Source organism: Eucalyptus grandis, chromosome 10, assembly GCF_016545825.1.
Source record: "Eucalyptus grandis isolate ANBG69807.140 chromosome 10, ASM1654582v1, whole genome shotgun sequence".
NCBI classification, from domain to species: domain Eukaryota; kingdom Viridiplantae; phylum Streptophyta; class Magnoliopsida; order Myrtales; family Myrtaceae; genus Eucalyptus; species Eucalyptus grandis.
The window spans coordinates 20,807,078-20,834,873 of NC_052621.1; the positions used below are offsets into that span (position 1 = coordinate 20,807,078).

General features: G+C 38.9%; 3 protein-coding genes across 8 annotated transcripts; 2 read left to right on the forward strand and 1 right to left on the reverse strand.

The window, feature by feature from the left end:
* The first annotated feature begins 9,713 nt into the window (after positions 1–9,713).
* Positions 9,714–12,960, forward strand: LOC104422221 (probable xyloglucan endotransglucosylase/hydrolase protein B). Its single transcript, XM_010034475.3, has 5 exons — positions 9,714–9,861; positions 9,987–10,183; positions 10,335–10,435; positions 10,693–10,886; positions 12,277–12,960. The coding sequence occupies exons 2-5, from the start codon at positions 9,997–9,999 to the stop codon at positions 12,674–12,676; spliced, it is 882 nt and encodes a 293-aa protein (XP_010032777.1). The 5' UTR covers positions 9,714–9,861; positions 9,987–9,996; the 3' UTR covers positions 12,677–12,960.
* Positions 12,961–15,713: 2,753 nt separating this feature from the next.
* LOC104422222 (probable protein phosphatase 2C 40) lies at positions 15,714–20,284 on the reverse strand. 6 transcript variants are annotated; one of them, XM_010034477.3, is made up of 7 exons: positions 20,175–20,276; positions 20,043–20,113; positions 19,603–19,689; positions 19,404–19,475; positions 16,801–18,151; positions 16,432–16,696; positions 15,714–16,119 (listed from the first exon to the last, which is right to left on the reverse strand). In XM_010034477.3, the coding sequence occupies exons 5-7, from the start codon at positions 18,010–18,012 to the stop codon at positions 15,992–15,994; spliced, it is 1,605 nt and encodes a 534-aa protein (XP_010032779.1). In that variant the 5' UTR covers positions 18,013–18,151; positions 19,404–19,475; positions 19,603–19,689; positions 20,043–20,113; positions 20,175–20,276; the 3' UTR covers positions 15,714–15,991. The 6 variants fall into 6 exon arrangements, 5 of the variants coding, with proteins under 5 accessions (XP_010032779.1, XP_010032778.1, XP_010032781.1 ...); XM_010034476.3 differs by having other exon boundaries at positions 20,043–20,283; XM_010034479.3 differs by lacking the exon at positions 19,603–19,689.
* Positions 20,285–25,533: 5,249 nt separating this feature from the next.
* Positions 25,534–27,231, forward strand: LOC104423744 (UPF0481 protein At3g47200). The gene is made up of 2 exons (XM_018863443.2): positions 25,534–26,195; positions 26,448–27,231. The coding sequence occupies exons 1-2, from the start codon at positions 25,581–25,583 to the stop codon at positions 27,159–27,161; spliced, it is 1,329 nt and encodes a 442-aa protein (XP_018718988.2). The 5' UTR covers positions 25,534–25,580; the 3' UTR covers positions 27,162–27,231.
* The last annotated feature ends 565 nt before the right edge of the window (positions 27,232–27,796 follow it).

Sequence of the window (27,796 nt, forward strand, 5' to 3'; positions counted from 1 at the left end):
CTTACATATCCTGAAATCGGACTATTTTCCAATTTTATCCTAAAACCATACTCATCCCTAATTAGTGAATTTCACAATTAAGTTATTGAACTTTGATTTCGATTGTTGAAAACACTAGACTTTCATTTCTTTTCCAAAGAACACACGTTGACCGGAACTTGATTTCGATCAAATTCTTACCCACCAGCGACCAATCGCAGAAAATTTGGCGGGCTCCTAATTAACGTGCACATGTCGAAGAACCGGAATGTGGGCACCATCGAAAATAAAGCTCAACAATCAAATTGTAAAATCCGCTGAGAACCGGACACACACCAATAAATTTATCCACGTGAAGAGCAACAGATATGCTGATTGCCGATTGGATATGTCCAGACCACCACAGGCAACAGCACGAGGGGCACAAGCGTTCATCGCTAATGTACAGCTCGAGGATGATGTGAACCCCAAACTAACGTAAGCTGGGCGCATTGACGCTGCATGGACAATTGCTCAAACACCTAATGTGCATGCAAGTGCTCTTGAGTTTTTCGCAAATCGGCGTCATCTCCGATTCCCAGATTTTGCCGCGTCAACAACCAGCAATGTCCCTCCCCCGCGACTGGACAGCTAAACCCGACGAGAGAGGACAATAAAGAAAGCAAGCCACGGGTGGGGGCAGGAGAGAGATGTGGAGCCTTTGCGATTCCAAGAACCAGAACTCACGTCACGAACCCTGCCAAAGTAAACATTAATACGCCCACATGTCTCGGCCGAATCATCGGGCACCCTCTGCTGTTTCCCGAGGGTCTTGGTCGGGAATGAGCTGCCAAATTCGTGACATGGACGACGGAACCCCAATCGAGCATCGGGATTTTCCAAGTTTCAGCGTTTGTTGAAGTGATTGATCGAACGGATTCGGCAAGCCTGCAAGGTGGTTAAAGATTTGATACCAAACCCGTATCTTGCCATGTTACTTATTCCTTTTTCCGGCCTTTGTTTAGTGGAATTGAACCTACCTTACCCACTGTATTTTGCAAAAGTCCGGTCCTGAAAAGGAAGACTTTCCTAGAGTTGTCCGGGCCTTGTTGTCTTGCTAGTTATCATGTCGATTTGGTCTTCCAACGCCCAAAAGACATTTGTTAAATAGCCAATTGAGGTTTTTGAGCAAAATTCACGCGCACTTCATTCTGGCCCACGCGTACGCGTCATCAATGCTTTGGAAGTTGAATTCTTTTGAATCAATAGTACGCTTGAACATCGTTTCTGGACATTCATCGACCCGACTCTTCACCAATCCCGTGAGAAAAGTGTCGCGGTTCAACGGGATTAGTCGGATATTTAATAACAAGTTCCACCACCCGAAGTTGGCAAGGGCCAATTTGATTGATGAGATTCTTTGGATTACAAGAAATTAAAAAAGAAGAAATGTTGGGCTTTCCACATGAAGGCCATTATGGGATGGAGAGTCATCCTCAAAAAGTCTTAGTTGGACATGTGGTAAGCGTTTGAGGGGCGAGAGAAATTGACCTGAAATTGATGGTTAGCTTCTGTTATAATAATATAACATGGAATGGATTGAGATTGGGGATTGAGTGGGGGTGGAGTGATTCTTCTTCAATTTGAGATTTTAAGGAAGGAGGAATCATCTGGTTCAGGTGATACCTGATGCTTGCTAGCTTCGGAGGGGCTGACTCGCCTTCACACGCACGGGCCATGATTACGCTTGAAATAAAGAAACCCCGTTCATGTTGTGTCATGAACTCAAACCCCCAAAGAAAGGGGGAAAGATAAAATAAAATAAAAATTCCAGATTGGGATTGTTTGAAAAAAAAAAAATGAAATATGGAATATAATGGCCGAGGAGACGCGCCGAGAATGTTGGCAAACGTTGGAGGAGAATGAGGAAGTTCAAGATACTCGATGACTTTAGAAAAAAATTGTCCAAAAAATATTAAACTTATTGCACTTTGGCTAATTCAATCACAAATCTTTCAATTTTATTAATTGAGTTTCAAACTTTTTAATGTTTTGCCAATTAAATTTATCGGGTCGGTTTTAACTGAAAACCGCTAATGTTGACATCGATTGTCCTACATGGCACGGCTAGTACTTACGTGAATAATTTTTATATTTTTAAAAAAGTCTCTAAATTTTTTTATTATGTTATTATTTTCTATCCTTCTTTTTTTTTTCCTTTCTAGCCTAGTGAGGGTTGGCGAGGTCATGACCTCGCCTTCGATCGGTGAGGGCTTTGCGACCCTCGCCTAGTGGCCAATAAGGGTTAGCCGGCCCTTGTCGGAATTGGTAGAGAAAAAAAAAAAGGAAAAGAAATTATAAAAATATAAAAAATAATAATTTTTAAAAATTGAAAAAAAAAAATCAATATCAATGCCAATCATCTTACGTGGCACCACTGACGTTCATGTCAACAATTTCTGATTAAAATTGATTAGATATACTCAATTGACAAAGCATAGAAAAGTTTATGATTCAATTAATATAATTGTAATAGATTTAGAACTTTTTAAATAAATTTCCTGATGAATATGGATTGTTTAAGGGAAAGTCTAGTGATGCCCTGGAAGCATTCAAGTCTTTTTGCATGTGAGGATGGAGGATTCGACGTAGTATGATCAAATTCAGCAATTTTTAGCAATGATTGACACGTCGTGTAATCGTGTGTGATTGAAGAATATATATTAAAATGAGCTAAATGTTGAAGTACTTTTTGTTAAAAGCCGGTATAATGCAAAAGGTACTTCTACTTATGTGTTGATGAAACGTGGTACTAAAGAAAAAGAAAAGAGAACTATACTATTCCTTTTTTGGTCGGCAGTCCACCCGACTAGCGAGAAACGAAAGTTTCATGTGAAAATTCATGTTTGTACGTGGTATGAAAGGACGAGCCTTTAAATAAATAAAGGTGACCATATGCTGAGACATGCATGGCAACTTTACCTAACAAAAATTGAACTGGAACGTACGACTAGACGGTTTAGCCTATGACCAGTTGGCAACCTTTAAGGATGGATGCCCCTCGTAGAAGCTTTTGGCTCCCATGTTTTCAGTCGATAAACAATAGTTGGGGACCGCATAAAGTGCACGATTTAGCTGGGTCATACATGTTCATGCCAAAGGACAGAGACTGTGTGATGCCATGGATGAGTCTCCGTTTAGTTTCTTTAAAAAATTGTCATGTTAGAGATAAAATAATCTCTTTATTATTATTATTATTATTATTATTATTATTATTATTATTATTATTATTATTATTTATTTTTGTTTGGTCTTTGGAGGAACCACTTTGGTTGACAGCCATCATGTAAACCCCCAGGTGACATTAGCAGGGAAATCACCACCCCGGCGCCACGTGTCAATCACCTAATAGCCCGCTATCCTCCTTACAACTTGCGTTGTAAGGGCTTCAAACTCCTGACCTTCCCTCAAAGTCACCACGGCCGGTGGTATAATCTCTTAATTATTTCTAACATATCACTTGAATAATCCTCCTGAGAATTTATACGGACTTTGTATTAGAGATAGAAATCAGCATAGCTGACTCGCGAGGCGTGACATGGCTAGGGAGATAGTGTTAAAGTGCATAGCTATATGATATGTAATTTGGAATCGTATGCAAGGAAAACATAAGGGTTCAAGGGTCACGTTTCTGAGTTTATGCCCCTCGATTTGAAAACCAAATGATATGTCTATTCACATCATCTTCTTCAGAATTACTGTATATTTCGTGAAGTGTTTGTTTGTGTACACTTTCTTTTCGCTCTCAATTATCTACTCTTTTCTCGCACCACCTTCTGAAGCAAGCCATTGTGAGGAATTCCAGAAGTTGCTGCGTTAATTTTATTGTGTTTTTGTTAATCCCGAGACCGCATTCTTCTCTCGGCATCACTTTTCATCATAATTTCTATAATGTTTTGGTCAAGTCTGGTGCATGTAGTGACTATACAACAAAACTAAGATTTATAGATGGAAAAATGGCGATAAAAATAGAGTTAAAAAACAGAGTTTGCCCGTATATTTCAACTAGACTTGTCAAAATGGGTCAGTGACCCATTTCTTAACCCAAATGAATATTAAATGGTTCATAAATAAGTTTACAATTTGTTTATACTCAGCTCATCTATATGATTGTTTATTTATTTTTTATCACCCTCACTTGATCTTGCGTTCACTCATTTCACATTCTCATCTCAATTTATGTATGATTTTTCTTAGATTGAGTTAAAAATAAAAAAGTGTTTTGATAAAATGGGTTGATTTGAGTATGAGTCATTATATGAAAATAGGTCAAAACTAGTTTAAAAGATCAATTTAGGTCAAATCCATTTTTGATCCAATCCAATCCACTCGTTTGTTAGATCTAATTTCAATCGGTCAAAAAGTGGGTACAAGGATGTCTTTGTTCACATTAGGCTTGGGGGCAATCGGAGACCCCAGTAGACAAGTTTCTTAGGACAGGTTCGAGACAAAACCAAGTGGGTACAGTTCCATTTTGGTGCTAGCATGTTCAAACAGGTTTCCTAACAATAGCCATTGATAAGACACTGATAACTACCCAAACTTATTTTTACAAAACTAATTATGCAATTCTAAAAAAAGAAAGTAAGAAATAGTACTATGTATATGAATAAAGGGCTGCCTTTACGTTATCAAGGACGAGTAGATCTGCCTTTGCCAAAGCCAAGAAAGGGAAATCGATGCCCTTTTGCAGCGATTTTGTGATGCAACATAGAGGATTAGGTCAGCTAAATTATCAAATGATTAGAAATTAAGCTGATGGTGTTCTGATGGGCATTAAACTAAAACAAAGGGAAAAAAAGGGAATTATGATCTGTTGGGGGCGTTCACTATATCAATCTTTCTATACACAAATTCAAATAATTTAATTTGATTATTCGGCAACGACAAAAAAGGATTGGATTAACTTGTGCAACACTAGAGTTAAAAGTTGGTCCTACCGTAAAAGAGGTATACATGCTACTATATCAATTCGCTAGGTATCCATAGAATCTACCCGTGAATGGAGATTCTTTTTTAAGGAGTTAAAAAAGTCAAGAATGCTTTCGTTTGGTATAGCTGTGGTTGGACTATAGTTGTGTTGATTTTTCATGTTTATTTGATTTACTTATTTAAAATATTTTTAAAGAAATTCAAAATAGAAAAAAAAATTCAAATTGGGATCACTTGAGTACTCTCTAATTTTGAGGCAACCCGATTTGGGTTTTGCATCCTTACTTGTCAACACATCCCTATTTATCATTCTTACTATGTTTTCATAGCAATTACATCAACGTTTAGGAGTTGCCGGGATCTTATTAACGAATGGTCTCAAAGCATTGATTAAGCATATTTTATAAAGATATGTTTTGATTTTAACAACATTGATTACACGTAAGAAAATGAGAAAACAAGTCCCCTAGAATTTTTAAATTGTCTTTCTTTGACTATCTAAGATACACCTATGATCATTCTTTAGTACAATCTACATATTGTTATTTTCTATCATCTGCCAAATATCTCGTGAGCCAGTGTGGGAACAGTGATCGAGGAAATGACAAAATTAAGAAGACTTTGTCATCGTTTTGTATTTGAATCTTTCACCCCTTGATCATGGCCTTATATTGCTGCATGACTTTGGTGACTTGCGAAAAGGAGTCCAAGAAGTCAACCTTCTTTTCTCCTGTCTTCTTGGGATAAATGCCGATCGTTCAATTTTCATTAGTAGTAGTTAATAATTAGTTAAAGAAAGTAAATGCAGCTGTTGAGATTGGCTGTGCTTCATCATTAAACGCGGCTACGCGGATATAGTGCTGGAAAGCATTCATTTCCCGACCCAAACCCTACCTTCTATTTTTTGAGCTCAAACCCTAGATTTTGCAAGTTCAGATAATCACGCAATCTTTCTTTCCCAATAGCGACAATTCTTGAAGGACTGCTCAGAAAATTAATTGATGGGATTTGGGAGCATTATGTTTCCAAATAAATATACTTAAAGTCCTAGAATATATCAAAAAAATACAATTAAGTTCTAAAACTTTTAAAAAGTTTAATCAAGTTCTAAAATTTGTCAATAAGTGCAATTGAGTTCCAAAATTTTCAAAAATATGTAATCATTGGAAAGACTTAATTGAGTTGATTTGACAAATTTTATGACTTGATTACATTTTAAAAAAATTTATGACTCAATTATATTTTCATGATGAGGTTTAAAATTTTCAATGCCTTATCCCTTATATTTCCATCATGTATGACTTCTAAATGAAGGGTCCATTAGAATTTCTTGTGGGTCAATTCACAGTTTCATTTCAATCAAGTTACACCTAAATTAGTATAATGCACAAATTAATATCAAAGCAAGCAATGATATCTCTCTTTATTTTATTTGTCAAAGTCGGCCACATGGGTTAGGCACTTTAGGTATACTAAGTTATTATAAGTTAGTAAAAAAGTGGATCTCCTTTTACATAGATTCGCGTGGGAAGCACTAACATTTGTCTACCCATAAAAATAAGCAAAAAAGTTTAATCGAAGCACCGAAGGTCATCCATCATTTTCCATTACCATACCATGATATCTACAAAAAAGGTACAAAATGATTCCATCCATTAAAGTAATTAATGCAGATCTCTTTGAGCACTTGACTAATCTTTATTGGATATAACGGTATCTCATCTTACATACATAGGTAATTACTAGGAAATACATGGATTTGCACTTGTATAAGTAGTTTTAAAAGAATGTGCAAATATGATAATTAAAATTAAGACCTTGGACAAGGAAAACATGCATGCTTATTGCACTTGAGCAATCCATTGCACTTGCATTAAACGACATGCATTTAGAAAGCTCCTAAAACAAATACGACTCACATGGGTTAGTTGATTGGAAGGCGGGGAAAAATAGTAGCATAATAATACATCGAGTATTATTAGAATATGCCTGGGTTAATAATTTATTTTTGCTTAATATTAATATCTCAACTTGCGTGTCTTTTCAATTTCTTTACTCAAAATATCTGAAATTTTTCAAATCATATAAATATTAGCGTGAGGATACCCAATACCTAGATTTCGAGAGGGGAAAAGATTTTGCTCCTACTTGATCTAAAACAAACATGTCTTAAATCACGAGTTTAACCGAGTGATTAAGGGATGATTTGTGAGCGAATTAGGCACAAACCCATGCATTACTAATAACATCTCGATGCTCATTTTGGTTCGAAGCATGCCTCAGTTGAATTATGAAAATAGCGAAATATTTATTACGTCACAGCTTTAATTTGGGACATGAAAGACACCGCATGGATGATACGAAACGTGTCAGTCTATCAATGGACCGAAACAGGAAACCGGGAGCGCGCGCTAGTGGGGGCCCCACACAACACACACGTGGATGGTCTGAAACATTGACTGTTGACAACCTCACCCGCGTTTAATCAAAACTCTAATCGACAATGAGTTCTTCTTCGAATCTTGCTCTCATAAAAAATAATGATTTGAATTTTTTAAAAAATAATTGCTTTTAAAAATATATGATTAAAAAATATTTTTATTATTCATGAGAATATTTAGATATAAATTATTATAGATAATGAAAATAATTTTATCAATTATTTATTTCAAGCATACAACTCATTAATTTTTTTAAAAATAAATTATTTATTTTGCATGCAACAACCTTCTTCTAAAAATCAAGTGAGACAAAAGATCTCACAGGCTTCTTCCAGCTACGCCTGAGCTGCCCCTTCTGCCTAATGCTACATGGTTGGTTGGATATCATATGTCACCATTAAATCTCTCTTTTGTTTCCTTCCTCCCCATGCATGAACCCTAGCTCTACTACCCCTTTTCCCTATTTTCATGCAGTGGCCCCAAAGATTGCTCATCGTCACTCGTGGATTTTGTCGTTCTTTACAGCAGAAATGCTGACGCGATCAATGCATCACTCACAAAATAATAACTCGAACAGAAACTTTGAGATATAGGCCCGAGTACTGATGTGTAGTTTTCGGAATGGAGCACTACGTGAATGTGTGCATTTCATGCGAGGCTGTCTCACGATAATCACTTAGTCTAAAGGTGCATGGAGGACTCAATTGACTATGGTCCTTCGGATTAAATGGGTCTTATCATGTGAAGTTTTTCAATAGCAATTAGGGTTTTGGGTGCCCTTATTTTCTTCCCTTATGTCATCAACATGATCAAATGATTCATAAGGTTATTTCTATGCTTCTTTTTGATATGCCGATTTTAAAAGGACATATGAATCTTTTTAAAACCCGACAAAAAGCTCTTATAACAAACATCTGAAAGTCGATAAATACATTGTGTGAATTTTTTAAGTCAAAATTAGATCGATTTTGGCTTGACAAATAATGAAACTAAAGAATTTCTTTTTTCATCTTAGTAACTTGACATTCTTTTCCAGGTCAGAAACAAACAGATACACCCACAATTTTAATATCACTTTTTAATATTAAGTAATGATGGACACAAAATCATTTCGTTTGAATGAGAAAAATGCCAACGTGAAAAAGTTATTTAAAAAACCGAAAGCGCATTGCGAAGCCCTAGACATGGGAGATTGGGAAAAATTTGTCCCCTTTATACCGGGAGGAAGACAGTAACCCATGCCAATCACTTTGCAGGTTGACAGAATAAAGATATGTCGAAATTATATCATATGTTTTTTTTTTCCTGGTTTTTCACCCCGAAATGCCACCAAAAAGAATAAAAGGACATTATAACGTTGGCAGGCCGTGGCCCATGCTGTGTGGTCGCTCTTAGCAGCTCAATATGAATGAATGAAGCAATAGGTGCATTGCATTTGCATTATGATGTTAGATAAGGTCCACAAAAAATGAGTCGTATTAGGTCTGTTGATACATAAATGTACCCAATTAGTACATCCAAAATGATGTGACAGATGACGGGCTTTTAAGTAGATAAGCCATATTCAACATTTAATAATAATTCATCGTCAAGTATTCTTACTTGTGAAATATGTTTGGGAACAAACATTTTTGACATACCAACATAAAAAAAAAATATAGATTGAGAATCACGAAGCTTCTTCTATGATGGATCCACATATGTAAAGGAAGTACTTGTTAAGAAAAAAGAAGTAAGAAAAAGAAAAAGAACATAACAAAAGGGCTCGAATGGTACTGCTTTACCGATGTTACAAAAGTTTGCATTTTCTCCTGGATTGGCAAAGATTTAGTCATATCTTTATTTGAATTGAAATAAGATAAATTCTTAATCTATCTTCTGAGGAAATGGTCTCATTTTAAGGATTTATCTGAAAGTCTTCCTAATTTTTTTTTTTTTCGTCCTTCTCTCTCTCGCTGGAGTCTCTGTACATGGCCGACGCTCTTATTTGTCCGCGGCCACACGAGTACCAAAGACTGAAAGAAAATAGAAAAAACTCAAAATGAGATAGAAAAGGGAGAGAGAGAAAGTATTCGTTTACGCCTTTCCTCGAATCTCTCCCACAAGTCCAAGCAATTTCTTCGCAGAGCCAAAGGGGAAGGAAGGAGTAAAAATAAAAAAGAAAAAATAATTGCTGTACCACCTGACATGCACACTGCACATTTTAGCTGTATTGCCACTATATCATTATTGACCATAAATTATTGGAATGAAGCCATTTTTCAAACTTCAAGTGGCCCAAGAAAATCTTAAAATTGATTAAAGAAAAAAAAAGAAAAACTGAATGTCCCTGCACACCCTTCAATAATACTCATTCTCTCCTCTCCCTCTGGATTGGAAGGATTCTGACCCCTACATATACACCTCCCCACCCTGCCATTTTTCTCTCATCTCTCTCTCTCTCCCGCTCTCCCTCTCTCTGTGTTGAAGGGTATTGCTCTTGAGCTCCATTGTTTCTGCTATGTTGTTTCTCTTGCTAGAAGCCTATGAAGGAAGAGCATTTCGTTTTGATTTCCATAGCTGAAGTTGTTTGTTTGTTGCTGTTCTTTTTTGCAGAATCAGAGAAATGGCTGCACACGCATGGGCTCTGGTTCTGGGTCTTGTTCTGATGGCTTCTGGGGCAATGGGGGCTGCTCCAAGAAAGCCTGTGGCGGTGGCATTCGGTAGAAACTACATGCCCACATGGGCTTTCGATCACATCAAGTACTTCAATGGTGGCTCCGAGATACAGCTCTCCTTGGACAAATACACAGGTGAATATTATATGGACGCAGGGAGCGTGTGATTCAGAAGTCCCACCTCGAACATTTTGAGAGAATAACTCCTTCTTTGGCTTTGATTCCTTCTCAGTTCTTGGCTGGTTATAACTTTTATTTATTTATTTAATTCTTTGGGTAAATAAAGGTACTGGCTTTCAATCCAAGGGGTCTTACCTGTTCGGGCATTTCAGCATGGACATCAAGTTGGTTGCTGGAGATTCTGCAGGGACAGTCACTGCATTCTACGTGAGTATTTCTTGCCTATTCTGTCAACCATTTCGTGGCATTTAAAGCCAGGATGTGTTATCCGTGAATGATCTGGTTATAGAAACGGGGTTTACAAAAATGGATTTTTGTTTTCTAAAGTGATCATCATCTTGATTTCTTCTTAAAATTGCTTCCTTTGGGGCTTGTCTTGTTGCTCTGTTTTTCTCTTCTTCCTTCTTTCCTTCTTTTTTCATCACGGGATCATTCGTTACGCGAGATGTGATCTTCTGTTGCAGCTCTCATCTCAAAACTCAGAGCACGACGAAATAGACTTTGAGTTCTTGGGTAACAGGAGTGGGCAGCCGTACATAGTGCAGACCAATGTGTTCACGGGAGGAAAAGGAGACAGAGAACAGAGGATTTATCTTTGGTTCGATCCCACCGCCGCCTACCACTCCTACTCTGTTCTCTGGAACATGTACCAGATTGTGTAAGTCCCCAGTTTCCTCCCTTCTCTCTTCTATTTCTACGTTCAATTTCAACACCACACAATGACCCTGTTCTTGCCTTTACCAGATATGAATTTGAGGATAGGATTAACAAAAAATTTACGTGTGAGGAATGTTATCCACAGGGTAATCATCAATTATACATATAATCCACGCTTAACGGTCAATTAGTGTTCCTTTTTAAGCTCAACGTTGTTTTTCGTACTCTGTCAAACCAAGCACGACTTGATAGCGAGACGGGGACATGAGCCTTTCTAATCAGAAGTCTCGATTTCAAGAACCGGTCAAAATGGTTTCTTGTTCTCTCTCTCTCTCTCTCCCCCCTCTCTGTCAATGGCAAGTGGGAATTGTCAATATTATTATTTACTACTTTACCAAGGAATAATGTCAGAGAGAAAGAACAGAACCAGGTAGTGTCGTGGCGAGCAGCTGATCCTCTTACTACTGGCAACCGGGCTGATTCGCATAAAACAGATCTTAGATCAAATCTTCACTCTGCTGCGCGTTGTTATTTTCCTGAGCTGTGGTTACCAGCTTTAAGTAATTGCAACTGCACTGTCTCATCCCAATCAATCGAATTTATTATAACTTAAAAGCAGCACCTCCCCAGGATGAACTTTCCCAGTAATGAATCTATAGCACTACCTCCTTCCCTTAAAAAAAGAAAAAGAATAGAAAAAGGAACTTTTCGCTTTGGTTTCATCTCTCTCTCCAGACAATCTTTTCTTGGGATTTCTTTAAAATTTGCTTGTGTCCAAGTGTCGCAATCACCGAATTACATGCGAAGTCCCCTGGATACAGCTCACACATCTCACTCTCGAGAACTAGTCCCCGACAAAGGACAAAGCCCCTAATGTCAAACAGATGAGACGAATCAAAGAGAGATTCACGCTATTATTTGCTCTGCTTTGGTCATTGGGGGGTTGTTAGGACTCACTTTTTCGTGGCCCTCCTTTTTCAACGTTATAGATTCCGACAGGACTTGGCAAAGAGATTGCCAACCGATCACTTTTTCTTGGTTTCGTTCCCTGTTTTTTCACAATGTGAGCAAATTGGGGGGGAGCGAATCAACAGTGATGTCCATCTTGGTCTCTTGGGGTGTGATTGCTGCTTTGCTAATCACAGCTCAAAAGCACATGGACCTACTCTTTGAGCATTGAAAAAAATTGAAAAAGAACTCAAGATTTTCACACTAGGTAAAAGATCTTGAGTAGTTAAACTTCCCATTCATAGAAAGAGTCTGTTTAACAATCACTAATTTATGTTTTCTTCGATAGAGATTTAGAATAGGTTCCTCCCGAATGGCTGAACTTATGATTCAATGGTTGAATTGGGGTTATTCGGTATTGATTTCAATCTGCTTTCGTGCAGATTCTTCGTGGATGACGTGCCGATCCGAGTGTTCAAGAACAGCAAGGACCTTGGGGTGAAATTCCCCTTCAACCAGCCGATGAAATTGTACTCCAGCCTGTGGAATGCGGATGACTGGGCCACTCGGGGAGGGCTTGAGAAGACCGACTGGTCCAAGGCGCCGTTCGTGGCCTCTTACCGGGGGTTCCACATCGACGGGTGCGAAGCGTCGGTTGAGGCCAAGTTCTGCGCTACTCAGGGCCAGAGGTGGTGGGACCAGAAGGAGTTCCAGGACCTCGATGCCTTCCAGTACCGGAGGCTCCGGTGGGTGCGCTCGAAATACACCATCTACAACTACTGCGCCGATCGGAAGAGGTACCCCGCGATGTCCCCGGAGTGCAGGAGGGACAGGGACGCCTGATCAAATTCTGAATTTGGTGGTCATGAGAGACTAAGAAGCTAAGCATGAAGGATGAGCCTAAGAAGATAGATATTGGATGCTATATTGTTGTTGCTTAAGTTATGTTTTACCACTATTCGTTCATCTATTTCCGTGTCTTTGATAAAAGATGGGTGTGAGACTGGGGCCTCAAATTAAGCAGGTGTATACCGTCGTAAAGTAAAACTCATACCTCGTGAGCTTCTAGATGTACTTGATTTATCTGCTGGGAAATAACAAGATTGATTGCTATTTTTGTTGTGTTTTGCTGCTGGAGTGAACAATGTGAAATTATGTATGGTAACAGAAGCTGGACGTTCCAGGTTCGTCTCTGATAGCTTGAGGAGCTCTTGGTTGCTAAGAGGTTTTTTAACTCCAGTTAATTGAAGAAATGGTGAAACCTTTATGATTGCTAGGAGGGGCAATACAGCTTTGACCGAACTATGGAAATATTTCACTTTCAAGTTAAGGAAAGTGTTGCCTAAAGCCAGACTGCATGTTCTAATTCTCGCCAATCCATGAACAGCTCATAAACAAATCAGATGCTCCTGACACGGTCGATGTTCCTGTGACACCACTCTGTAACAACCGTGACATAGATGGACCCGCAGATTGCCACGAACTCAGTGCTGAACTGTGCTTAATGTTTTCAGCTTGCATGAAGTGTGGTCGGAAGAGGAAGTTCAAGAAAGTTAGTTGTCCATTGAGAGAATTTACTCCCCCAAGTAATCATTGTGATCATAGTGACCAATCCTGTTCTAAATTAGGAGACTGCATGCTTCCATTTTGAGATTTAGATATGTCCGGAAGACAAGGATCTAGGATTTTAAGGTATGCTTTGACGGAAAGAAAAGAACTTTTCCAAGCTCTGCTAAATAGCTCATCAGTTTGCAGATTAAACCAGGAAACTTCAGGAAACTCTTACATTCAGACAATTGCAATGTTACTAAACCTAAGTGTGTTGAATGTCGTTCCACTGAGAAGCCAAAGCTGACGACACAGTCGGTTTATGTTGCCAATCCATCTGCAAAGTTTATTCCTTGAATACTTGGTGGAGCATGGAGAATCTCTGTCTGCATCTATGTTTACTGGGTTACATCAATGCAAGTTAACAGGGTTGATCGTTGGAGCTTCAGGAACTTGGATTTTACACCAGAACTTTGGTATTTCTTCATCATGATCGGATCTAGACAGTGTCCTTTAGCTTTTTCATAAGAATAGTAACTATTAGAAGTATACAGGAAACTTGAAGGGCAGTCAAATAAAAATGTCCATGAAAGTGTCGGTCTTTGAAGTTTGATCAAGCAAAAGAAGGGTGCTTCAGCCGACTGAAAATTGTACAGGACCACTGAAATTACTTAATCTCAAAGGTGAGTGAATAGAAACAACTGCTAGATTGGTCATAACATTTGCGCACAGCCAGTATTGCTGCTGTAGATATCCGTTCTCGTGCATCTCTCAAAATTTCTATAAAATTTATTTGAGAAAAGAGCTGAAGTACGTTCAGTTTGGTCACTCTAGGAGAAGATAGGAATTTAAGTACGTGATTAATAAGAATCTTGAATGTCACTGAAGTTCTTGGCCTGGTCTGAATGAGGACTTTTAATGATTTCAAGAATTGACTCTCGCTCCACATGAAAGTTTGGGGCTTAAAAAATGTAAACCAATAATATGAAATCACGTAACATGAGATGTAGCAATTAACCAAGATCTCAGATTATCTGAAAAAGAAGATGAAGGAACGTGAGCACCAATTCTAGGGATCAACATGCTAAAATGAAAACTTGCAGTATCAGGACAGTTAAATGCAACATAAATTTTAGAAAAAACTAGACATGAATTTCAAGAGTCACAATAACAATCCAGCTGGAGGAGGGAGCAAAAGACCTAGATATCTTTAGCATCAAACTGTTTCATCCCGAAGGTGCTGAAACAAGAAGCCCATTAGACTAATTCTTGATCTCAGTTTCACTAACTAGTTACCTTAATGCAAAAGAAAATCATTCTCAAACTCTGCTAAGGGTGCGCATGATAAAATTTCTATTTATCTATTTCTTTGTTTCTCTGTTCCTCAGAATAAGTTTGGAACAAAAATCTGTTTGGTAACGTAATTTGATTTTTCTATTTCTGGAATAGATTTCTATTTCAGAAATAGATTTAAAGAAAAAATCAGAAACTAAAATTTTTAACTTCTCAATTTCTGGCAGAAATCAATTTATGTTCCGGAAATTTTGTCATGCGCACCCTAAATAGCTCAATAGTATTTAGTTAGTCAGACCACACTTCAGGAAACTCCTCATCCAGATGTTAGCAACGATGATAAACCTACGTCTATGTCATTCCAATTCTGAGGCCATAGATGATGACGAAAGGTCCGTTTCTAACGTCCATAAATTCATGGGTAGTCTATCAATACTTCAGTTTCCATCAGTGCAAGTAAATGGGTTTAACCATCCAAGCTTCGAAAAATCAAACTATCCACGCGTAACATCCAGAATTTCAGTACTTCATCATGATCGATTGCACAGTTTTCTTGTCTCCACTGTGATCTATTGTCATAAGATCAGTAAATGTATAGGACATTTTTAGGAAAATCATGATGTAAAAGAAGAATCAGTCTGTAAGTTTGCTCGAAGGTGAATGAATAGTAACGACAATTTGGTTGACAATAAAGTTCAAGCACTGCTGGTATCAGTTCAGAAGAGCTTGTGTATCAGTTCTTGCTCACCTCTGTCAACTCCATAGTGGAAGAGCATAACCACCTCAGAAAGTTCTTAAATCTGTTTTGCCAGAGAGCTGGACCATGTTTCTATTTCTTACTCTCACCTAGAAGAAGCTCAGGATTGAAGTACATAATTCATAGCAATCTTGAATATTTCTGAAGTTCTTGGCCTCGTTTGATGGCAAAAAGTACAGGTCCTTCTCATTAAACAAACTAAATTTTGTTGTTTAGAGAATGAGGACCCTTCATGATCCTCAAGAATTGACTTGCTCCTGTGCAGCACTCAAGGCTGGGACGTTGAAACATGTGCACAAGCATAATTGATAGACATCACAATTCACAAAGATGTACCATATGATTGCAAAAAAAAAATCAGAAAGCTCAGCTCTGGCACAATTTGTTGCATCAAAATGGGGACAGGCTAACACTCAGCCCATGAAATACTTTCTAATGATCTCTACGTATAGAGACTATGAACAGTATCTTGAGAAATCTCAATGGCCTAAAGCCAAATCACTTGTTGGTTCATCCTTTATTCATTATTTGGACAAGATGAGAAGTGGGTACAATGGTTGCTACAGGGATGTTGATGCAGTAGATGTCCGCTGTTTATTGCCGAGGATGATTACTATAACTGTCACATCATCGTGATACTTCCTTCTCCGTCCCACAGGAACATTCAAGAGCTCATCAGCACTAAAACCTACAATAGGAACAAGAGCTATTCACTAGAAAAAACAGATGCTATCACTAAATATCTGGTTCTTGTAACATCTATAGGAGTTGCCATTCCAAGTCAGACAGATGGGTCGAATTAATTAATCTTTATGCAGGTTCTGCTTTCTTTTTTCAGTGCTTAAATAGCGGAAACCAGAGGATACCGATCCAATTGGTGATCACTAGCTTGCTAACATTACCTTGCACATCCACAACATGACAGATTCAATGAGAGAGAGAGAGAGAGAGAGAGAGAGCATCCTGGTTGCAAAGAGACATTATCTCAGAAGCAATTAACCTGCTTTTTTGGCTGCTGCTTGGACAAGCTCTTCAATGAGGTGCTTGGCAGGATCACCGACAGGATTTTGCTGGATGAAGAGATGAACAAGCCGCACAACCACATCATTACTGAAGAAGTCAAACAGCCCATCACTTCCCAGAACAACAAAGTGATCATTCTCTGACACTCTGTGGCTCATTGTGAAGGGATGGGGATGAACATAAGGAGGGCTCCGTAAGTTCTCAATACGGAGTATGCCCATCAACATATCATTCATTTTGCTCTGCAAGGATTAAAATAGTTTGGAACAAAATCAATTCAAATTTCATAAATATATTAGTGGATTCAAACTTCCTCTTCAATTAGAGCACACAAACAATTGGCTACCTCTTTGAGGTAACCGACTCCAACTGCTCTAGTAACCTTTAGTTTCCCTTTCACTCTTCCATTTACAATAGGACAAGGATCGTCAGGGTGATCCTCCAAAAGCTTCTTCTTCTCCGACTCATTATCCACAGTATGAGTTTCCGTCAGCTGAATTGTCTTCAAGGCACCATCCCGCGTGCCATCACTTGTCGCCAATATAGCCCTGCTGTCTCCTAAATTGAGAAGATAAATGTCATTCATGTGGAGAAGCACCACCAACACACATGATCCGACAGATACCAGGTCAGGCCGGTCTTCCATTTCTCGTTCAACCATGCACAGGAAATCGCTTTCTGCTTGAGCAACAGCACCATTGAGACATTTTATCACCCCACAGCGAAAAGTGTCATGTGTGGATGCATCATCAGAAGACTGAAAAAGGTCAATTTCTCCATCCTCCATACTTGAAGTGTATGGATCAGTGGTCGAGGAAATGTCACTATTGACATTGCCATGGGTACTTTCAGAAAGTTGATGCAGTGAATTACTTTCATATGACCTATGTAGCTTCATTGTCTGCCACTCCAGATTATGCAGAGAAGAAGCAATTCTGTTATAAAGTGTCCCAGCTAAGAAATCGGCAGCATCACGCCCATTAAATCCATCATATATTCCACAAAAAAGCCACCCATTTTCTTCTGGGCACACAGCCTGAACTCTATCCTCACCTGCAGCCCCTCCTGCCATTTGTACATCCATCGCATTAAGAAAGCTGGAGGACTCTGTTCTAGTGGGAAAACTATTAGATGGACAAAGGTTCCTCTCATTCTCGACAATCTCAGAGTCTGTTGATCCACTCCCGACCAAGGAAGCAATGCTATTAGTGAAGGACAATGATACAAGGTCCAACTGAGATAGGGAAGAAGAAGAGGGCAATCTTCTAAATGATTTTGGAGAGTCAATGCTGGGCAAGATTTCCTCTCCTATGATGCCATTACAGATTCTTGTGTTGGCTAAAGTTGCGTTGGCACTCAGAGCAGCACCAGACAAACAAGAAAAGGAGCCATTCCTCATCTTCATGGTGGAACTCCAAGTCATGACACTATCCGAATCATCAAATTCATCTTTGATGCTCATCGAGCTGGTGTAGCCAGTGGCATTGCATTGATAGCAAAAACTGACACTTAGTTTACTTGCAGGCATGGGGACATCAATGTTTAATTGTTCCACCATGTTTCTCACAGAAGAGAGATGTTGCTGATGAGTCAAATTCCTCTAGCAGGACATGTCTGATCTCAGAGCAGTAATTCCTTCCCATGAAAGTTGACCAAAGGCAAAGTTTCAAACATTTGGATATTGACAGAAGTTGTGCCTGCAGAATTCAGAGGAAGCAAGCAAGATTTAAGGGCTTAATATAAGTGACTTGTGCTAAAGGCATCAAGACAACACTTGCTTTTGATACATGAACAAGCAAAAACGTACCGAGTGTCTTACCAAGACAAAGAGGTAATTATCAATATTAAAGGCATTTTCTGATAATCGAAGGCAAATGCCACCCGGTGCAGCTGCTTCTTACTAATTCTTCCGAATGATTAAAATTTACGTCATTCACACACCAGCAGCCAACTTAAATCAAACAATGAATATTTCTCAGGAAATAACCACGTTAATTGTTCCTTGGCTTGACCATATGTAAAGTCACCCATAAAATTTGGCACTGTTGCACATAGGTAATATGAAAATCAATTAAACAAGAAAACCATGTGTTTTGCATGCTTTGCAAGAGCATGATGACGTTTCTGTTTCATTTAATTCAGTAAAGGCATTATTGTGCAAACAAATGTTTTTCTTTTAAATCTTTATTGCATTTCCTCTTACCATATGATTTATAATTTATTGACAGTCAAGATTAGAAACCTACTGCTGGCATTTGGAAGTCTATGTTGAAGGTAAAAGAAACCATACTTGAAGATGTAAATTTGGGAATTCGCAATTGTGAAGGCTAACCATTGAAATTTTACTGGTTTCAGATACTTCTACAGAATCTGAATTAAGAAGATTACTGCATCTATATGCTATGTCGCTAAATTGTTCCATTGAATCAGTTTATTATCATATTTTTGGAAACCAACAACAACACTAAGTATCTTTGATTTTTCCCTCAAGGCTCTAGATATCACCAAAGTGGAACATAGACATGGGTGGATTCTGACTTGAGCAATCGAGTACCGCGATTAGTTGGCTGACAAATCACTCTAGGGAAAAGTGCATTTCACTTTAACTAAAAAAGTTAATCCACCACAATGGGTATCTACGAAAAAGGTACTCAGAGAAGTAATCAAAAGTTCAACCACAAGATCTTTCACGTAGGATTCGACCAAATACCAGCACAGTATAAACTGGAGTTACTAGCAAAAGGACAGGAAAAAGGGGGTAATAAGGGGTGAAATTTGAAATTCTTTCTCAGTTCCCACAAGCAAATTCTATTGGGTGAACAAAGGAGTTAATCAAGATTGACTCCATCCAGATGAACTTATTCAGAGATGCCATTTTCAACTGAATAACTAAACATTCACGTCCATATAAACCCAAGTCCAACGCGAACGCCGAGCACAAGTACAAACCTGATCGGAAAATGGTTTTGCTCTCAGTAGATGAGCCCAGGGCTGCCAATTGATTAAAGTGCCTTGGAAATCCTGGGCACGACGATAAAAAAGGAAATTAAAAAAAGGCAAAGAAGAAGACACGAAACAGAGAGAATTTTGAGGCACGCCACTCCACTAATCAATCACTGATCACAAAGACGAAGGAAAATAAAATCACCGCTTGTTTCATTCTTTCAAAGGACTAACTGGGCCAGTGCGATTTGCAGTCCAAACATCCCCATCTGATACCAATCTCTATTCTCACCTGAACTTTCAACAACACCAAAACTTTTGATGACCAAAGAGAATGACGAATGAATTGCTGGGAAATTTATGAACATCAGAGAGCAGAAGAGAGAGAGAGAGAGAGAGAGATTCAAATCCTCCCCCCAAAAAAAAAAAAAAAAAAATTGAAAATGGAAATCATGAACATAAGAGAAAAAGTTAAGTCATGGATGGCTGAATTTCCATAGAAGCAGACCTGAATGGTAAGATAAAAGGAATGCAAAATGTTCCATGTGGAGTAGTTTCTTTCCTTTTTTTCCCCCTTTCTTATTCTGGGTTCGAGCTAAAAGACTCCCAGAAAGCAGTTAAGTAAGAGAGGAGGCAGATTCAAACCTGAATTGTAGGATTACAGATGTCAGAAGCGGAAACGAGGCCGGCCCACGATGGAAAGAATCATAATTTCTCTGGAATCAGCAAGAAGATCTTCAGACCGAGGGACACGAAGAGAGAGAGAGAGAGAATTACATGCAATGGAAGAATAACAAGCAGAATCCAAGGCAATTGGATGGGGAGGGGAGCTCAAAGATGGGCAGAGAGAGGAGCAGGGGACGTATGCATAAACTAAACGAGCACGCTTTTAGAAAGAAGATGATTATAAAAAGTTCACCTCCCCCCGCAGAAAACGACAGCAACATTTTTAAGTTCGAATTGTTTAGGAAGTAAAGAGAGAGAGAGACAGGTGGGGACCAATGAGAACAGTGCGAGGAGAGATTTACGAGGCGATTCGACCTAAGAAGAGGAGAGAGAAAGAGAGAGTGTGCACGAGCGGGAGGAGAAGAGAAGAGCCAAGAAGGGGCGTTCGGCCCTTCTCTGCGCTAGGGGCCAGCCGGCCGGTCCCCATCCGAGTTTCTCTGGATCAGGTCTCCTCTGTCGCGTCGTTTCGCAGCTGAACCTTCTTCGGCATGTGAGAATGATCTGATCGACGACGACGACGACGACGACGATTCGCCGTGTCGAAAACCCTTCTTTTTTTTTTTTTTTTTTTTTTTGTCGAAAACCCTCTTTTGCCTTTTGCGCTTGATCATAAGCCAGTTGACAGAAACTTTTGAGTCGTCATTGATAGTGAAGCGCCAAGAAAGCAGATGAAAGAAATTAAAAATACTAACAAATCTATATTTCCTTAAATTCAATTCACGGTACAAATTTTTTTCTGGTGGCTGAAAAATGGTACTATATTAGGCATGGGAATACAAATTTTATTACTTCTAGCTGATTTCATCTCTCAATAGTCTCTTGATTTTAAGCATAATCTCATGGTAAAATCCTGCGTTAATATTAACAAGATGAGAGATGATTAGTGGAGGAGCCTAAAACTTGTCAATTTATAGTCCTATTTTTTTTTTTCAATTTTAGTGGTAAAACTTATCATGGTTGCCTACTTTATATTGACAGCCGCATGAGATTCAAAATATAATTTTAAAAAGTCATATATAGCATTTTTTTTTGTCAACTAGAAATCGACGAAGTTATAAAATGACTCAAGTGCATCCAACTTGCAAGTTTTAACATCTAACTTAGGAAATGAAAATGCGAGGACTTGAGTGTATTCTTATGACAAGTTTTAGGACTTATTTGTAATTATTTTTTTTGCCAAAATATCATCATTACTTTTCTTAAATCTATTTGTTTACACTTATGCTGATATTTGAAACAAATAATTTTACTAGATGAATTATAAATATAAATATATTATTAAAATATTATTTAAAATTAAAAAATTATGAAAAAACTTATACATGAATTTACGCATTAGCATTTCAGTATTGAGAAAGTTTCAAGAGTTTTGGATTTAAAAAAAAACCAAATTGGATAACATAAGTCATTCCCACTGAATACAAACAAAATCCCATTGTGAAAATATTTGAAAATATATAGTCTAACCAAAGTCCTAAAGGAGGAGGAGGATAAACCAACCACCAATGGAGGCAAATTCCTTTTGTCTTTGCAATTGCCACCCAATTTAGCAGCTGGATTTGCACTTCGTATCGAAACAACATCAAAACTTCACAAATTTCATGAGTAACAGGAGCAATCTTCCTTACAATGCTCTCACCCTTCTTTAACAAAGCGTCATGAATATTCTTTGAATCAGTCTCAGTCACACAATCTTCCCAATTCATTCCTTAGAGAGCCTCAGCCTCAGCAATTTCGACATAGCAAAATGTCTCGAGCCCTTCCTTGGCCTACAGCACTTCCATAAGCCAACAAACCAAAGAAGTTATATTATGAATGAGAGAATAAGAGTTCAAAAGGGTGATAAGCCCATATAATTTTATCATTTACTGAATATTTTTTTAATGTGACAAGAACAGATAGCCAATTTAGATAGAAATAGTTTATTGTATTTAAGTAAGGACAATATATGGCTGCTCAAGGGAGATTTTACTAAATTAACAAACATCAACGAAGACATATTATGACAATTTGACTAACTTATTATCAGATTTGAAATTTTGAAGCAAATTTTGCATTGTGTCACCTTGAAAGTAATTCTTTGCAAATTTTGTGATCTCGACTTTGAGGGCTTGAGTTCAACCCCACCAAAAGGATCCGATCAAGAAATTGGAACATATTCAATTGTGAAAATAGGATCCTATCTCAATGAAAGAAAATTTGGGAACAAAATATAGTATTTGCAACATCAGAATTTTACCTTCACAGCAGTGTTTAGACTTTGAAGTGACATCTTGAAGACTATATAGCTAAACTCTTTTATTGTCTCTACTCGAGACTCGAAGTTTAAATGAATTACTTGAGTAGGGTTAATTTACATCTTAAGCTCCACTTTCTATTCGCTTCCTTTGCTCTCCCAAACAATGCGTAATTAAGTATTTTCTCCTAATTTTTACCTCCATCCTTCCCTTTCCTTTCCTTTCCTTTCCTTTCACTTTGCACTCCCAAACAAAGCCGTAATGTCTCTTGAAGAGTAACAAAGGTCATGTAAGAACGTCCAAAGCATGATATCATCAATTTTTAAAGCACATAAAGCATCGCTCGATAAGGACAAGAAAGAACCCTAAACCCAATATTAAAAAGAATTTCTTCTACGAGACAAGTGGTAAAGATGCTGTTTGGAATCGAGCGAGCTTATCGCCATCTGCCAATGGAAAACGGACAAAATGCAATCGCGAGTAGAGACAGACTGCCCTAGATAGAACCAGCTAATTAATGAAAGCTAAGTTTAATGAAAACCCCCATTTATTTTAATCATTTTCTCAGAAGAAGACAGGTCCATGCAAGATAAACCCCTCCCCTCTCTCTCTCTCTCTCTCTCTCTCTCTCTCTCTCTCGTGGACGATGACGAAACGCTACGTAGAATGACAGCGAGGTTTCGCATAATAAAATGGTGTTTATAGGAGCAATAATTGGCGTATTGAAAGAGGAAAACTAAGCGATGTGGATCTTGCCCGACGTTGAGAAACCAGTGGCGTGGTCTGTTAGCTGCATCACAACGTTTGTTTATACATGGAAAATGGAGACGGATGTGACAGAAGGGGAGAGAGAGAGTGGGCGAGAGGGAGGACTGGGTGTGGAGGGCCTCCTACGTCTCTACATCATTCGTTTGGGTTGCCTAAGGATTTGATGTCGGAAAATGACAGTACGCGACCAATTCCTTCAACATATTCGCGGCCGTAGCTGGTCTTGAAGGGCCAAAATCCACAGCCACCTCCATAGCCATAGCTGAATACATATACTTTTGAGAGGGTACTGTATCTTTTCTTTTCTTTTCTTTATTTTCCTTTTCGTGGTTGTGTTTCTCGTTCTTAATCATTAAGAAGCACATTCAACGCACATTATATTACGAGCTTCCTTTTCTAAAAGTACTTGAGAAGGTCGATAATATTAAAATACTAATCGAGAGTTTGAATATCTATCCCTATAAAAAAATTTCAAGTAATTTAGTTAAGAAAATTGTCAACAGAGCCATGGCAAGCAACTACGCCCATAAGAATTGTTGTGGCCGGCATGATATCAACTTATCTTAAATGCGACTTTTGCCTTAGATCAATTTAGGTGAAAATTTTCTTTCCTAAGTCGTGTCACACGAAAAAGGGGTGATCCATCATTGCATGTGCTCATCTCTCTCTCTCTCTCTCTCTCATAAATATGTTTTATGTTATCAAATTTTCAACATTTTGTTTACAATAACATGTAGATATTTTTACATTAAGTTTGTATACTATAATATATATATATATATATATATATATATATATATATATATATATATATATATATTGAAGCATGTTAAATACTGATGAATCACCAGTGGTGATTGAAAAATTTAAGCGTACAAATCAAGCATATTGAAGGAGTTTATTCATTAAAAAGTTTGATAAGTGGAATTGCAAATAAATATTAGTAAAAAGACTAAATTGGTCTCAACGTGACATGATTTTGAAAAGTAGTGGGAGTTGAGTTTGGCAAAACCCTTGAGCACTGTTCTTGGTACTATCAAGAGGAGAAGAAGAAGAAGAAGAAGAAGAAGAAGAAGAAGAAGAAGAAGAAGAAGAAGAAGAAGAAAAAAGAAGAAGAAGAAGAAGAAGAAGAAAATCAGTATCAAAATGGATCATCAGATGGGCCTCTTAAGTCTTGGGAGGACTTGAGTTATACTTCTAGTAGAGTGGCCCAACCCAATTTAAGATTTAACAAAGCCGGCTTGGGTTGTAAGGTCATCAAGGCGGGTTTGGGCAGGTCAGCTCTTTGCAAATGACATGGATTCTCTTTAACGTATAGTGCTCCCTTCAATGGCATAAATAAACCTCGAGAATGGTTGAGATTTGCTGAGCAATTAAGAGAAACACACGGTAGGAATAAAAGAACTTTGCATCTTCTGAAATTCTTTGGCCCATCTAGAATCGTGAAAATTCTCCACATAAGAACTTTTAATCCCACATACACATTCATGTATTGGTAGGCCTAGAAGCTTTCGGACAATTCTTGCTCCGAGGAGAATTTTTGTCTGAACTCAGATTTTAGAGCAAAAGTAGTGAATAATAGCCTTTAATCAAACAGACTGAAGCACTTTCTCATTTTGCAAGATAAGAATGTCCTTACAGTTGGTTTACTTGGGATTAAGTTTGAATGGGTCGTACGTGATGGTATATACATATATAAAATATACGCATATAACCATATAAGCTATACTTGCTTATGGGATTAGTCGCTTTTGGAGTAAATCCACGTACTTCTCAATTGGAGCTCATAAACTATTATAATTGATCCAAATTCTTCTTGATTTGGAGCTCATAAATGTTGGCGGCGCATTAAACTTTGTGATTTGAAACCAAAAATAATAAAAAAGAAGATAAATCCACGCTAATGATTAGTTTAATGTAGAAACTTGACTTGACTTTCCCAGTATAATTTGACTTTGATTTGAATTCTAATATATCTTTTTACTTGAGTTAATTTTTTTCTTCGTAGGAAACAATTGGAAGTTCTGGAATTTCACACAAGGTGGTTACAACTTCTCTTGTGGCAATCTAAAATTAATTTATAATAAGGAGTCTCGTGTAAACTATGCGAAGTCCATACCTAAATTGACATTACATATTATCTATTCATACCTGGAATTCATGTAGATTGCGTGCCATGCAATTCGATTCGTACGTCATGGGACCCGCTAAAGCACGTTCTCTCTTTACCTCGGACAACAAAAAGTGAGACACGCATCCAAAGTTTGTCCCGGAATACCTCTTCGACTTGAAGCAATAAGCCCACCCCTCTCCACTCTTCCCATCTCTCTCTCTCTCTCTCTCTCTCTCCATAAATGCACCTCTTCTCTCACTCCTTTCAGCTTAAAAAGGACAGAACCCAAGACACTCCGGAACAGAAATTTGCTGAACCTGTGAAACTTGCGCAGATATCATGAATCCTTCACCGCCACCGCCGGACCCGAACGACACCGACTGGATCGTCCAAGTCGAGGACAGCCTCCAGCGAAAGGCCTCCAATGACCAACGGTACTGGAACAAGCGGTCCATCTACAGGGTCCGCACCTGCATCGCTGACCCCAACAGCAAGGCCTGCCAGCCGCAGGTTGTCTCCTTCGGCCCCTACCACCATGGCGAGAAGCACCTTCTTCCCATGGAGGAGCACAAGCGCCGCGCGCTTTTCGAATTCCTCAAGCGGTCCAGGAAGCCCCTCAAGCCCTTCCTCGAGTCCCTGAGGGAGGTGGCGCTGGACCTTGAGGAGAGCTACGATGCACTGGACCCCGAGTGGAAGGGGGGCGGCAGCGAGGGCATGGCGGTCCGGTTCCTGGAGCTTATGATCACTGACGGCTGCTTCATGCTTGAGATTCTCCGTGTCGCGACCCAGGAGGTGACACCACCGAATGACTATGCCGTCAACGACCCCATCTTCAGCAACCATGGGAAGCTCCACGTAATGCCGTACATCAGGCGAGACATGCTGATGCTGGAGAATCAGCTGCCAATGCTAGTGCTGTTTCGGCTGGTGGCCGTCAAGAGTGACGGCAAGGAGGTTAGTTTCATAGATTTCACTCCATTCGTAAGAGAGGTTATTGCATGCTTGCAAACCGCCGTACTATGTTAACCAAACCGTATAGCTTGGTGATTTCAGATGTACTCCACGTGAGATAGATTCGAGACCAACCGACAATTCCATTGTTACTTCTATCTATCGGAAACTTCTTTTTAAACCTCTCATGCAAGTAGAATCCATACGACAACAATCTCGTATTCAGTGCAATGACTTTATACTCCAACAACGCAGGGCGACGAATTCATCAACGGGCTCATCGTCAACTTCTTCAGCTCCCCCAGCAAGGTCACTGGCAAATGCCTACACGTCCTGGACGTCTATAGGAAGAGCCTGCTGCTACATGAGGAGAAGCCGGAAAAAAAGTTCAAGAAGCAGAAGTCCAATGAGGTCTTACCCAGGCTGCGTGGGGAGACAATCCGGTCGGCCACCAGGCTCCACGAGCATGGGATCTGGTTCAGGAAGAGTGAGACCAGCAGCCTCAAGGACATCTCCTTTGCCAGAGGGGTCCTGAGGCTCCCCACGATCCAAGTGGACGACACCACGGAGTCTGTATACCTCAACCTTATCGCGTTCGAGCACTTACATGTCGGGGCTGGGAATGAGGTAACGTCCTACATCTTCCTCATGGACAAAATCATCGACAAAGAGGGGGATGTCGCACTGCTCGATGCCCAGGGCATCATCCAGAATGCCCTCGGGAGCGACAAGGCAGTCGCCGAGCTGTTCAATTCGCTGTGCAAGGAAGTGACGCTTGAACCCGAGAGTAGCCTCAATACCGTGCACAAAGAGGTCAGCGACTACTACAAGAGCACCTGGTACACGTGGATGGCTACTCTCTACCACACCTACTTCAGGAGTCCTTGGTCTATATTGTCTGTCATCGCCGCCATCCTCCTCTTCGCACTCGCTATAATTCAGACCGTATATACCATCCTCTACCCTTGAACCCTCCGTTTGCCTCTCTCTACAATAATTTTTTTCTTCCATCTTTTGGTTTTTCTCCTGATGTTGATACTCGATGATTACCTCTTGATTGGTTGTTAATTGTTGTTATAAATGATTTTCTTCCTGTTTTCAGTCTTGTTCATTGTCTCTCTTTAAATGTTTTGAATGGTGGACGTTTGGCTGCTTATTTATCATTATCAAATGATGATTCTCTTGCTTCAGTCTTCATGTTTGTCCACTTTGGCCAGGTAGTATGAAGGATAATCTAGTTTTAGGCAGATGAATCTTCCATCGCACCATTTTCCTCTTGATTAATATTTATTTACAAATTGCACCGAATTTAATTGAAAAACAAGTATGGCTTCAAAGTCATCTCTATTCCCCACCGGCTTCAAAATTCAAAGTCATCTATTTATTTTCCAGTCGTCAAGCAATCTGCCATTAACCAAGGGAACTTACTTTTATGCCTGAGAAAGAGAGAGATTTTGACACTTCCAATATCCTTCCTGAAATAAAGAGAGCAAAAGATATTCACTGTTGTAGAGCTCCTATATTGATGTAAGCTAACAGAGAACTGCTAATGTACAAAGAAAAACACACATTTATAGAAACTGCAATTCTCTAACCTTAATGAA

Coding starts and splice junctions, on each gene's coding strand:
- LOC104422221 (XM_010034475.3), top strand. CDS start 9,997: ATGGCTGCACACGCATGGGCTCTGGTTCTGGGTCTTGTTCTGATGGCT. Junction 10,436..10,692: donor GGACAGTCACTGCATTCTAC/GTGAGTATTTCT, acceptor CTTCTGTTGCAG/CTCTCATCTCAAAACTCAGA. Junction 10,887..12,276: donor TGGAACATGTACCAGATTGT/GTAAGTCCCCAG, acceptor GCTTTCGTGCAG/ATTCTTCGTGGATGACGTGC.
- LOC104422222 (XM_010034478.3), bottom strand. CDS start 18,012: ATGGTGGAACAATTAAACATTGATGTCCCCATGCCTGCAAGTAAACTA. Junction 16,697..16,800: donor GAGTCGGTTACCTCAAAGAG/GTAGCCAATTGT, acceptor TAATCCTTGCAG/AGCAAAATGAATGATATGTT. Junction 16,120..16,431: donor AGCAGCAGCCAAAAAAGCAG/GTTAATTGCTTC, acceptor TTCCTATTGTAG/GTTTTAGTGCTGATGAGCTC.
- LOC104423744 (XM_018863443.2), top strand. CDS start 25,581: ATGAATCCTTCACCGCCACCGCCGGACCCGAACGACACCGACTGGATC. Junction 26,196..26,447: donor TCAAGAGTGACGGCAAGGAG/GTTAGTTTCATA, acceptor CCAACAACGCAG/GGCGACGAATTCATCAACGG.